The sequence below is a fragment of the Apostichopus japonicus genome, chromosome 3 (assembly GCF_037975245.1).
Source record: "Apostichopus japonicus isolate 1M-3 chromosome 3, ASM3797524v1, whole genome shotgun sequence".
Lineage (NCBI taxonomy): Eukaryota > Metazoa > Echinodermata > Holothuroidea > Aspidochirotida > Stichopodidae > Apostichopus > Apostichopus japonicus.
Window position 1 is genome coordinate 19270291 of NC_092563.1, and position 13495 is coordinate 19283785.

The 13495-nt window shown below is 35.7% G+C and overlaps 1 protein-coding gene across 4 annotated transcripts in view; it reads right to left on the reverse strand.

Moving 5' to 3' along the window:
* LOC139965345 (uncharacterized) overlaps positions 1-13495 on the reverse strand; it is a 28458-nt gene that overhangs the window by 1259 nt on the left and 13704 nt on the right. For 2 of the 4 annotated variants that reach the window (XM_071967598.1, XM_071967597.1), the window contains exons 2-6: positions 5890-5962; positions 4274-4579; positions 3735-3998; positions 1590-1733; positions 243-419 (exon numbers count right to left, since the gene is read on the reverse strand). In XM_071967598.1, coding sequence (XP_071823699.1) covers positions 243-419; positions 1590-1733; positions 3735-3998; positions 4274-4579; positions 5890-5947 — 949 coding nt within the window. In that variant the 5' untranslated portion in view covers positions 5948-5962. Of the gene's footprint in view, positions 1-242; positions 420-1589; positions 1734-3734; positions 3999-4273; positions 4580-5889; positions 5963-9671; positions 9802-10228; positions 10477-13495 lie in introns of those variants that run through there. The other 2 variants (XM_071967596.1, XM_071967595.1) reach the window with 2 other exon arrangements.

A 13495-nucleotide genomic window follows, 5' to 3' on the forward strand; every position in this document is an offset into this window, starting at 1 on the left:
TATAGCTAGTTTTGCTCGAAAGCTCTGCAAAAACCAAACATTGGCTGTTTTACTTCCAATCACTTACCTAATTCAATTTTTGTATCTCACTCGAGATCCAGCCTTTCTCTAAATGCAGCATAGTTGTTTAACAGTTTTTCCGTTATTCCTATATATATATATATATATATATATATATATATATATATATATATATATATATATATATATATATATATATATATATATTTACTGTTACAAACCTCTGTCACATGCATTGCCCCACCAGCCAGGTGCACAACGGCAGCCATAGCTGTCACCACCGCATATCAAATATCCTTTGCATTTTGGATTACCACCTGGTAGATCTCCACATGTCAAAACCGCTCCGCCAGTAAATCCCAAGAAAAACTGTTCAAACATATGATCACTAAACGCAGCTAGAAAGGTGACAAAAAATTAATTTGTATTAGAAAATGCAAAATAAAAAACTAAACAAGTCATACGTAAAAGAAATGCGTAATATGATTTTGTTTTAGATTTCATATCTGACATATAATTCACCGTTACGGAGGAAAGGTCCAATCTTTCATGTTATGTAGACAGCATAATGTCCCACTCTAATATGACATACCGTAACAAAACTACACCGAATGTCCTGTACCTTATATTTAACACTCATAATGTGTCTAAAATTAAGTTACAAAGGATATGCTTTCATTATATATTCCCATGATATAAAGAACATATATGTAAACGTATTAGAACAAATTATTCTGTGAAACGTCACTTTCGTTTCATCGACTTTGTTTTCAAAGCCAACAGAAAACGTAGTCGGTCGTAAATGTATGCATTTGTGTTTGTGAATCTGGTGGTTTGTGTGTGACACCTTGATGGTAAACAAGAAGGAATACACCTCGCAGCTAGTTTGTGGATGTTTCGTATCGAGTAAACGGCATGTATTGGTTTTGGTCAAGGTAAAACGTCAACAGATGCCATCAAAAGTCAAAGGCTGAATTTTGTAAGGAGGATTAATCAAGTTCATGCATTAGATCATATTAATTACATATCTATACGCTTCATATTAAGAGAAATATTGTAGTTATTTGTATTGGAGGTCAAAGGTCATCATTGAAGCTCAATGTCTGAAAGAGTCAACTGTTTATTTCTCATACAGTATGTAGACGCACTATATCAAGTATGAATCTTATCTTAGTTCGAAATGTCGAAGTTCTTAGGTCGAATGTCATGCAAGATCGAAAATGAGAATGTCTGAAAAACAGATACTTAATATTAAGATCATTCATTAGTAGATAGATTAACCGTTGTGTTTGATATGTGTGACAGCGATAATTTAACTGAACATATAAAACATAGATAAAAATATAGTATTTCAAAAAGAAAGTTATATATGCCATATTCTTTAACGTTGAAGCTGACCGTAACCTCAGTGAATTTTTCTTCTTTCTAATAATATATATCGTTTGTATATCTTACCAAACCATGATACCAGAATAAAATTTTGCTGATTATAAAGAAGAATATAAATAACAAGTTCTTACTTTGAATTGAATATTTGAAAACTTTGATAAGATGAAGATTTAACTCACCACATTGGCAAAGAAAACCAACAAAGTAAGGAGGGCAATTGCAGAAATCAACAATGCTATGCAGGACACCACCATTCTGGCATATGACGGCACTTTTCTCGCAGGCTTCAGTAACAGTATTATACCAGTAATTTTCTGGACAATCTGTAAAGAAATTAATATATTTTTTTTCGCAATTATGCTTCAAACTAGTTCACCTGAGACCCTACCCCGGAGGCAATAGGCGGTTCGTACGGTTTGACAAATTATTTGCCCATGTCACGTGCAAGCATGTAATGGTTACTTCTAAATCTTAAATTGCCTTATTTTACAGATTGTTTTCAGAGAGGGGAATATTTGATTTGGTACTTGGTGTGCAATCAGTGTGATTATAGTAACGAGACTCATGATATATTTGAAGTATATTTGAAGTGGTTATGAGATAATTATATATTTCATAATGTAGATTACTTTTTTTTCGTATTTCGTTACAATGACGGCATTTCTTACCTCGCAGGGTTTGCATCATTTTTACATTTTTTTTTTTAATTTCAGAAATTCTATTATCGGCGATTGGAATAAAGCCCTTTATGACAAATGAAGTAAAATTAAACGATTAGGAATATAGAACCAATCAATTTGAAAATATTTTAAAACTGATTAGTAATTTAGAGACTACTGACCATGTGTGTAGAGTGGTGAAAGTACGCGGAATCCACCCTCCCCCCAACCTCCCCGACCGAAATTTCTAAATACAACGTCTAATAATCAATTCATAAACATGGAACATAATAGAAACTATCATTTAGAATGCATTGTACCTCATTACATTGGTATTTTATAGCCGAAAATTAGTTTATCCGGCCTACCTTCGAATATACGACCAGTTCGGATAATCGTTTTTTTTTATATATATATGTGTATATATATATATATATATAAATAAATAAATATATATATATATATATATATATATATATATGTTAATGCAATGCATTGCATTAACATAAAGTCTGTTCAAAGTATCTCTTTCGAGATCCGGCTTTAGGAATCACAAATGATTTTCGAGTTGGATAGCATCATGTTTGATCTCTAGAGTAGGGCAAAATATGCCACCAAAAACAGAACTAGTTTTGTTCGATATAGGTGACAAACGCCTACAGTGGAATTACGATCTTCCTTACCGGTTTCGAACCTCTGGACATACAATCAGCGTCCATAGCCTAGTGGTTAGGGTGTCCGCGTACAGAGCGGGAGGCCCGTGGTTCGAATCCCGGTGGAGGCTGAAAGTTTTTTCACTGTTCTTGATTTTCCAACTCATTACGATTTTCATTTATATATATATATATATATATATGTTGATACTAGATGAGACTAGTGGAACACTAGTAGTTGTAACTCGGAGTTTCACGCTTTATAGCGATCTTCAGACAACTCTTGTTGTCTGAAGATCGCTATAAAGCGTGAAACTCCGAGTTACAACTACTAGTGTTCCACTAGTCTCATCTAGTATCAACATATATTCCGCTCTGTCCAATGGACATAGAGCACTCTGCGCCAACATAGACGCCAACCTACTCTACTCTATATATATATATATATGTAGCCCTATGTCTAGAATTAGGTCTTAATATGTTCAAGTTAGTTTTAAAGACAACATTTATTTCCTATGTTGTAACTATGAAGGTCTTGACAATTACAGGATCAATCGAAAAGTATGTTACCGTACGCTGTTAAATACCGACAGCAAACTTCTATGATCCGGCAGTGCATTAAAAAGAAATAATAACCGTTTTATTAGTTTCGTTTTTCACATACTTTTGTCGTTGTATGTATTTTACATTTCTTACATTTTTGTGTTTTTGATTATCTTAAACTTCGATTATATATTTTAAATTATTGTAGCACAATTAGTATATTTATATTGTAGTGGCGAACATGTAATTATATATTTATATTTTTTACATATTATATTTATATCATACAGTTAAACCAAATGGAATCAAATCAAGAGCTATGTTAACCGGTTTCAATCCGTATTTTAAATCTTTCTGTCATCATACAATTCTAACACACTAGATCCACAGACGGTCTGTTCGTTATATATTTAACAAGGTTGTATTGATTGTTATACCTGAACATGTTGTGAAGCGTAGATGAACTTACTTGAAGCAGTTACTAGGATTTGGACAAACCATCCTCTTTTCACCCTTTTTGGTCTCCCTATGGTATAGAGACCAGCATCCTGGACAGATTTCAGGGTAAGTTTAGGTCCGGTGTTAATGTTTCTCTTCTTTCCTTTCCACCAAATAATCTTACTACAACCTGGAGACCATCCAACGCCAATCTGAATTTCCTCCTTTAAATAGTCAGAAGTCAGTGATTCAGGATAAATATGGACTGTGTAAACACCCCTTGTGTTCAGAATATCTGTTTTGTTAAAAAAGAAAAGCAAAAAAAGGTTGCGCTAATTCTCTCTGTATAAACGACCATATATTTCGGTTCAAATATTATAAGAGCTAAACAAGGCTTAAATCATTAACAGACGAAAAAGGAAGATTAATCGATCAGTGGAATACATTTCCTTACGATTAATGTACAAATTCAAGTACTAACATACCTCATGGCAAATTTCGTATCCAATTATTACACCTTTTTAATTCTGGATAACACTATTGAAACGGTATGGGTTTGTTTTAACTAACCTGATTTTGGTTTCAAAAATGTGTGAGTGATGAAAGTAAAATCATCAATAGTATATGTTCCCTTGTATGCACCATATCGCTCTTGTGCACGTAAACGGAAATAAACTCCAAAGTTGACTCCATCAGCAACAATTTGACCAGTCTCAACGGCAACACTGGAGAGATCTTTGTCTTCTTTTGTTACTTTCAATTCATCAGCGAAGCCGAACCTATCGATGGCGTAAATATGACCGGTCGAACAGCGTCCGCCTTCCGGGTAATGGGAGATGGTGTAAAATGGTGGGAAAAACCCCTCTTGAGATTTTGCTGAAACGAAACGTAGGTATTGGTTTTGTTGATTTAAATATTAATGAAGGGAGATATTCTTGAGTAAAGAAAAATTGACTTAGAGACGGATTAGCAAATTTCAAGGCTGTCATACAAAAGTAGGGAACACCGCAAGTAGATTAATGTGCAGGGCAACAGAGGGGCCCTTCTCAACGTAATACATAGAGGGGACTGCGGCTCCTCCAGTCCCCTACACGGCCCACCCTCTCAGCGAATTTCCCCTTCAGCTATCCCAGTAGGTCCAAGTAGGTGGCATTTAAAACAAATAATGATAAAACAAACCTAACAATTATTTTACACCTAAATTTTCCATATGGCTTCCTCCTCAGCATATATAGGCTATACGACTACCATAAGAATGCCCTAACGTGCTTTTATATCTCCAATTACCCGTGTAAAACAATTAATAAACCAGAGCTTATACAATAAAATGAGGTCATATTTTCCAGTACAAAGTAATTTTACCGAATACAGTTTGTTTAATTTAGTTTTTTTTTGGGGGAGAAGTGTAAGTTTCTAAAACATGAGATCTCATAATACAAAAATATTTCGATGCAATTAAAAAAGCCTGGGAAATGACATTTTCGGCAATCTGAGAGGCATTTTTTGTTGAAATTGATTGTGGCGCTCCGGTTAGATAGCACGATGGTCCCTTTTGGGAATTATGCCACCCACTTAAAATTTCTTTTAAAAGGCCCTGCGGCAACATATTCTCTGTTTAACATTTCTCAACACTATCTGAACAGGTTTATTTTAATCTAGCGATACCTAATGAACCAAAATGTGTGCTTATATGTGTCCAGTTGTTCTGCACTATGGCTCAATTGAATTAAAGTTTGAATATTACCAGTGAAATCGCTGCGTAATTGTTTTTTTTTTTTTTTAAACTTATTTGTTATCATTATTGAGTACTTTCGAAACAGTGAAATAAACTACCTTTATTGACTTCATATTGATTTCAAAGAAAGCAAATGTTTAACAGTTTGACGAATTGAAGTTTCCTTTTTACAATTTCAAAGCACCATCTACGTAAGCAACATGCTTTTGGAAAGAAATATTAGTCCATTGAATTACTTAAAAAGTAGAAACAAATTTATATATGAAAAGAACTACGGTCCTTACTTACCATTTGCCTAATTTAATTACTCTTGTAAAATTGGGCGTCACAAATGTTAATGCGACTGATGCTTGCTGCCTTTGTTGTTATGAAAAATAAAATAATGTCCAGTGCTATAAGACGAGTACTTTACTAATTATTACATTATTTTAATTATATAATTCATATTTACCACCAAGAAAGATGACTGCAAATACTCCGCAAAAGGCTAGTTTTTGTGCGACATCCATTCTGATTGGTTCTCTCTGTAGTAGTGATATACCAGAGATAGAATTACGATATTGAAAAATAAGTTGTAGGCAATCAATCGTGCATAGAATAAATGCAAATACACCAATTTAACAACAATGGCATTACCGGATTCAACCAGACTTTAGTTGGGTGAGTCCATAGTTGAACTACTAGAGCATGGAATTTAGACAAATGGTGGAATCCAGGTAAAAGTTTATATATATATATATATATATATATATATATATAATAATTTAATAATAATAATAATTTATTTTGTAAAGCGTAAAATCCACAAAAGTGCTCTAAAACGCTATGTAACAGCAAATAAAAAAAATATATGACAAAATATGTAGTAAAATGCAGAATAAAACACAATATAAATAAGTATGAAAAATAAAAAGCATGCACGTTTGAGTTTGTTGGGAGTATTGCACATGAAAAGAATTAAATACACAGTTTAAATATTGCAGTAATGCTGTCTAAAAAGGAAGGTTTTCAGCTTTGACTTGAATGTCGTAAAACTAGAAACAGTTCTGAGTTCAGCTGGCAGCTCATTCCAGAGGCGTGGCCCAGCCACGCAAACTGCTCTGTTCCCATAGCTGTTTGTCTTGGTGATCGGCACCTCCAGACGACTCTGACCAGCAGAACGTAGGGCTCTTGTTGGCTGATAAGGACGGATGAGATCTTGCAGGTATGGAGGTGCCATCTTGTTCTGGCACTTGAACACAAGAAGAAGGACTTTGAACATAATCCACTGAGATACTGGCAGCCAATGAAGATCATGCAATACTGGGGTAATATGACTAGATGTTATTGTTAGTGTAACAATCCTTGCTGCTATGTTTTGGAGCCTTTGCAGTCGTTTTATTTGTTTAACTGGTAGTCCACAGAAAAGTGCATTGCAGTAATCCAGTTTACATGTTATGAAAGCTTGGATTAACTGCTCTCTCTCTTCTCTGGTGAGGTATTTTCGTATTCTTCCGATGTTGTAGAGATGGTACTGAGCAGACCGACACACAGATGTTATATGGTCTTCCATAGAGGCATGTTTGTCCATTATGACACCGATGCTCTTTGCCACATCACTAGGCTCCACCTGATGGTCACCAATCATGATGCCTGGACACTCTATCTTTCTGGCCAGATGCTTTGATGATATTAGAAGCACCTCAGTCTTTGAGTCATTCATTTTCAGGCATTTCTGTGACATCCATTGCCGAACTGAGGTTATGCACTTCTCTAGACGATGCACAGTGATAGTAATGTCATTGGGATGGAACATAAGATAGAGACTCGAGTCGTCTGCATAGAAGTGATAGTCCATGTCTTGCGAGCGAAGGAGCTGACCCAGTGAAGACGTGTATACCCTGAAGAGCACAGGCCCCAGGACCGAGCCCTGGGTCACGCCACATTCTAACGTCTGAGGGTCAGAAGAATCCTTTCCCAGGCACACAGTATATATATATATATATATATATACATACATATATCTAGACACAGATACACCCTATCCGCTATAAACACAGTAACCAATATAAAGATTGAAGTTGTTTGACCACAGTAAAATATAATATAATATAATTTATATATATATAATTTAATTTAATATATTTGATATATAATAAAATATAATTTTATATATATATATATATATATATATATATATATATATATATATATATATATATATATATATATATATATATATATATGGTGTTCCGAAATTCCGAAAGCGCCCTCCTTCCCTTCAGCATCTCAGCCATACTACAATACCCCCTCAATTTCAAACCATCTGTGATACTCGGTACGAATAGCCTATACGGAACACACACTGTAACGAACTCAGTGAGTAATTAACTTTTCTTGTACGGACATATGGCAAGCCATTTTATTTTTTATTCAGTATTTAATGATATCAACAATTATTTAATGATATCAACAATTATTTAATGATATCATGAATTATTTAATGATATCTGAAATTGTTTTAATGATATGTACGTCATATTTGATGATATCATTAATTGGTGCAAGGAAATTATTGATATCATTATTTTATTTGATGATATCATAATTAAACTTTTTGATATCAAGAATTGAATTTTTGATATCTTAAAATAGATGAACTATTATAGATATCAATAATTCAATTGAAGATATCATAAATTCAATTTCAGATATCTGTATTTAAATTAATGATATCAAAAAGTATGACGTACATATCACGAATTCGGCCATATTTAATGATATCATAAATTCCAATTATTGATATCATCAAATATGGCGTACATATCACGAATTCGGCCATATTTAATGATATCATTAATTCGAATTGTTGATATCATAAATTCCAATTAATGATATAATCAAATATGACGTACATATCACGAATTCGGCCAAATTTAATGATATCATCAATTACGCCCTCAGTTTGAGCGCCTGGGATTATGTGGCGGAAAGTACAGTGCAGTGCGGTTAGTGCATTATATTCTGTCTAGAACTGGTTGAGCTTCAATCCCCGCCATATTAAGAGCAGTTTTACGTATTGAGCCTACCGTATAACTAATGTAATGTATACTGCACTGCACTAGACCCATACCAACTACCACCAGCTAAGTTCCATAAGGCCTGTGTACGGATGAGTTACTGAGACTACGCCGTATAACCAGACATATCGCAGCCATATTTAAAGATATCATTAAATATGGCCGAATTCTTGATATGTACGTCGTAATTGTTGATATCATTTAATCGAATTAGTGATATGTACATATCATTAATTCGAATTAGTGATATCAGTAAATATGACGTCATATTTGATGATATATCTAATTCGAATTAATGATATGTACATATCACTAATTCGAATTAGTGATATCAGTTAATATGACGTCATATTTCATGATATCAGTAATTCGAATTAGTGATATGTACATATCACTAATTCGAATTAGTGATATCAGTAAATATGACGTCATATTTGTTGATATCATTAAATCGAATTAGTGATATGTACATATCACCAATTCGAATTAGTGATATATACATATCACAAATACATTTAAAGATATCTTTAAATCATTTCTTGATATCACTAATTCATTTAATGATATCATTAAATGAATTATTGGTATCAAGAAATGAACTGAATGAATGATATCATTAATTGATTTAATGATATCAACAATTCGAATTCTTGATGTCAACAATTGATTTAATGATATCATCAAATAATTAAAGATATCATTAAATATTGAATAAAAAGTAAAACGGCTTGCCATACTGACACACAACGCACACGTAGTGAATTGAATAGGTACCCAAACCTCAACGCATATCAATATGGCGCCTAAGGGAAACAACAGTGGCTTGGAAAAGGAGAGGGGACTTGCTAGGGAATGGCGGAAGAAAAGGATGTAGCCTATATAAAACAATAACAATTACCGTATGCATGGTGTTAGTGTAGCTTTAAACATCTTTTAAAAAAAAAATGGGGGGGGTGGCGGAACGAACTTTCGGAACACCCTAGATGTATACCGTATATATATATATATATATATATATATATACATATACATACATATATATATATATACATATACATACATATATATATATATATATATATGTATATATATATATATATATATATATATATATATATATATATATATATATACGTAGTTTGCGTCAGTGGAGGTAATAAACAAGTTTACATACATGTGCACTGCTGATGAACAGCATAGAGGTCAACCAAGGGGTCACATCTCTATGACGTGACTGAGCATCGCAACCGCACGCCCCGATCATGGCCCCGATCATGGCCCCTCTCTCTCGTTATTTATGGGCGTTGGTAGGTGTATAAGGCCGGAAATTTGAGAAATACCTACCGTGTAAAACTATACTTAAAAAGTCACGATAGTCAAGTGATATAGAGGCATGGGAAATCACGAATTTGTTCTGTGATTGGTTGGACAGTTTGGTACTTCTACGCCTTTTACAATTTATTATTTCCATACATCGCGAATAGCATATTTAAATTGATACATGGTTTCTAAGAAATAACGTACGTCTCACGTATGGAACTACTTAGAGCAGGTGCTAGTCATTAATAAGTAATACTTTTTGTTTCAAACGTGGAAAACTAAATGTTTATTGTGTCTTCTTCTCTTTTCTTTATCCACTTTCATAAACTGAACTTAATTGTACAACTCCTCTGATTTATTCATGTCATATGATTAGGTCGCATGACTTTGCCAACTAATTAACTTCTGTACCTTTAACATTGACGTGTCCCGTCTAGACATCATACGAGGCTCTTTAGAAGTGACGAATGCGGAGATCTGGCGGACTATACATGCTTCTACGTGTGACAGGCATACAGGCAGAGAGCGGATATGAATATTTATCACAGCAGACGATACAAACGTGAACTTTACGCGGATCCATTGGGTGGAATCTCAACTAGTCACGCGTTATACATTGAAAGGTCTCTTCAGATGAATATACCTTATTATACACATATAGACATATACACCAGACTCACGCTAGTACACTGCATTCACCCACCCACATCCTGTACCCCCCTCCCCCCACCCACAACTACTGGCTGTTCTATCAGCTCCTCTGTTTCCATCCACCATATATTTGCAGAGGGAAACTTTCAATAACGTATAAAGAACATAAAGAACAGCAAAATGGGAAGATCGTATATGGTATCCAGTATCCGGGCCTACCATAATCGTAGACTCGTTCGTAAGTCACATACTTAATTGGCACCAGCTGGCGGCAGACTATCTATCAGAACTTGTCGAGTAATTCTCTACGACAACCAGAAAAAAATATATACTTGCAATGCGTAGAGTAGTCGATGGGGTGCTCAAGTATTAGACCCTAAGGGCTCTTATACCCGACTAGTCGTTTCTTATTCTTGGGTGAGGAAGGGGGGGGGGGGTTACCCATCAGAATTGGTTTGAAAGCAGTTCAAACCCAATCAACGTGATGCACTACAGTTGATATAACAGGCAACATTCACAGATTAAGTTTTGATTATCATCAAAACATATAGATATGTTCAAATGGTGTAGGTGCCAGCAAATGGCCCCTTTGCGAGCGAGAAGTACTGAATGTTTCGTATATATGTATTGCATGTATGTGTCGTTATTGATTATACTCGTGAATACTAGTGACTTTAACATGGAGGGAAGTTCGGATTTGGCAATGTACCATAATTTAATATTTAATGAAAAACAACCGCAAATGCTGTAAAGAATTAGACTGAGTTAATGTGAAATATAGCCTATTAAAAATAAAAGAGAGTAAAACGCACCCTGCATATACAGACCAAGGTAACCCGGACGATTCTATGATGGTTATGCAATCGTCAGTGGAAGAAGGGAGACATTTTGATTAGTTAAAAGAGACTCAATAGTCGATTACAAGTAATTATTGTACTCATTTTTAGTTACAGGAAATTCTGTATATAGGCTTATACATATTGTTCAGCAGCGCTACAGTATATGTCAGGCGCGGCGGAACAAAAAAGTTATTGGGGGGGCTAATGTGTGGAGACTATCTAAGCGGAGCGCCACCATCGGTTGGCGCGGAGCGTACAAGAAAATTTTGGGTGATTTCAAACCCCCAGATGGCCGGAAACGGCACTTCCCGTGTGTTTTATGCTGCGAATACCTAGCCCTAAAATATGGGTCTCAAGTCTGCAATTTCTCAGATTGCACGTAAAAGTCTGTAAAAACATTGTAATTTGTATATTCGATGGCGTTTTAAGAGAGTAGCTATTATACTCTTAGTGTACTCGCAAAGACGTTTTTGAGTGTAGTAAGGGCAGTGGCGGAGCTAGGGGTATTGGTCGGTGGGGGGGGGCAAGAATGGTCTGTAGGGGCGCTTTCGACACTATCTAAGCGGAGCGCCACCACAGGTTGGCGCGGAGCGTACAGAAAAATTTTGAGTAAAGATACTCCCTAGATTGCAGGAAATGACCCTTTCCGGGCCTTGCTAATTTGCAGATAAACGGAGAATAAATAGGTGTCGTCGCCATTTTGTCGGAAAATTACACCAACAGAATATGACAAATGTCAATAGGTATATGAGAGCGCAATAAAATAGTCAATAATAGCGAATAAGTAAAAAGTATAGTGAAAAGCTGAAAAGGGCGCCAGCAGTCCATTTGAGTCTGTCAGGGGGGGGGGGGCATCCGCCCCCTGACTGTATATATGGACGCTCCGCCACTAAGTAAGGGGATGTTGGAGAACTGGCTGAAATGAGGCAATTCATTGGACTAAGACGAAGTTGTGTTTACGCTTACTGGTACTCACACTCACTGCTTCCACTTTTCACGGGGCGTGAAGACGCGGTTGGGGTGACAATGTGGTCTATAGCCAGGGGACGGGCCGAGGGTCCCCCAGCAATTACTAAAATTATTACACCTATATAGTATACGTGTGCATTGGACAGATCGACAAGTATGCATTGAAAAATGGGCAGATGCACGTTTCGGAGCCTTGGTAAATATTGGGGGGGCTTATCATGCATTTGCCCCCTCAACTTTTTCATTGGGGGGGCTGAGCCCCCCAAGCCCCCCCCCCCCCGGTTCCGCCGCCACTGGTATATGTACACGTAAGTGCATCACTTCATTCAAGGTATAAACTCTTCACCCATAATATGTCCGTTCGCTGTGTGTGCATTTAATAAGAAAGTTATGATCGAGGTGGGAAAAAGTTCATGGGAATTTATATTCAAGAAGACATGACAAATGCCACATATATTTTACCCTCGGGTACAAGCTATCAGCATGGTGAAAGGTGTGTCAGTGATATAAGTATATGATATAGGCAACCTTCTGACTCCATGCATGTATACTGCCACAGCCCAGCTAAAACACACTCTGTTCATTACAGATCTATTTATAACTGAAGTCAATATATCTTTTGCTGTCAGCCCTTTCGCTACGCAGGTTTACATTCCACGAAGGCTAGTATTATGCCGTGTTCTTTGGAAAATGATATTGATGTGGGATAAGGTTCACTGGGATTTATTTTTACAAAGAAAGACGAATGCCATGGGCCTATCTGTTTTTCTGTCTCTTCTCATTGTTTATTTATTTGATCAACTTGATCGAGCTGCTAGCATGCATGCATATATACGTGGTGAATGGCTTCTTGGTCGAGTGTATAGCTCCACAAATCCAGACGTACACCACAAAACCGATCGATCGATCTTTTATTTATATGATTAGTTGTAAATAAAAAACAGGCGGACGTCTTGATAAAACAATGTCAAAATTGGTTTCAATTTTTTGTTATTCATTTACCGTTTTTTTTTGGTTTTACATTAACCAGTACGCGAGAAAAATAAACAGTATGGGTGCTCGCGAGGGTATGCCTATCATCATGTGCATACAACACAACGTACTGTACAACGTACGATGTATGTACTGCGATTCTCATTTAGTTATACGACAAACGTGTTATCAGATAACTATGATGATATTTCCATAGATAACTTGTGTATGAACTAAGATATGTCAA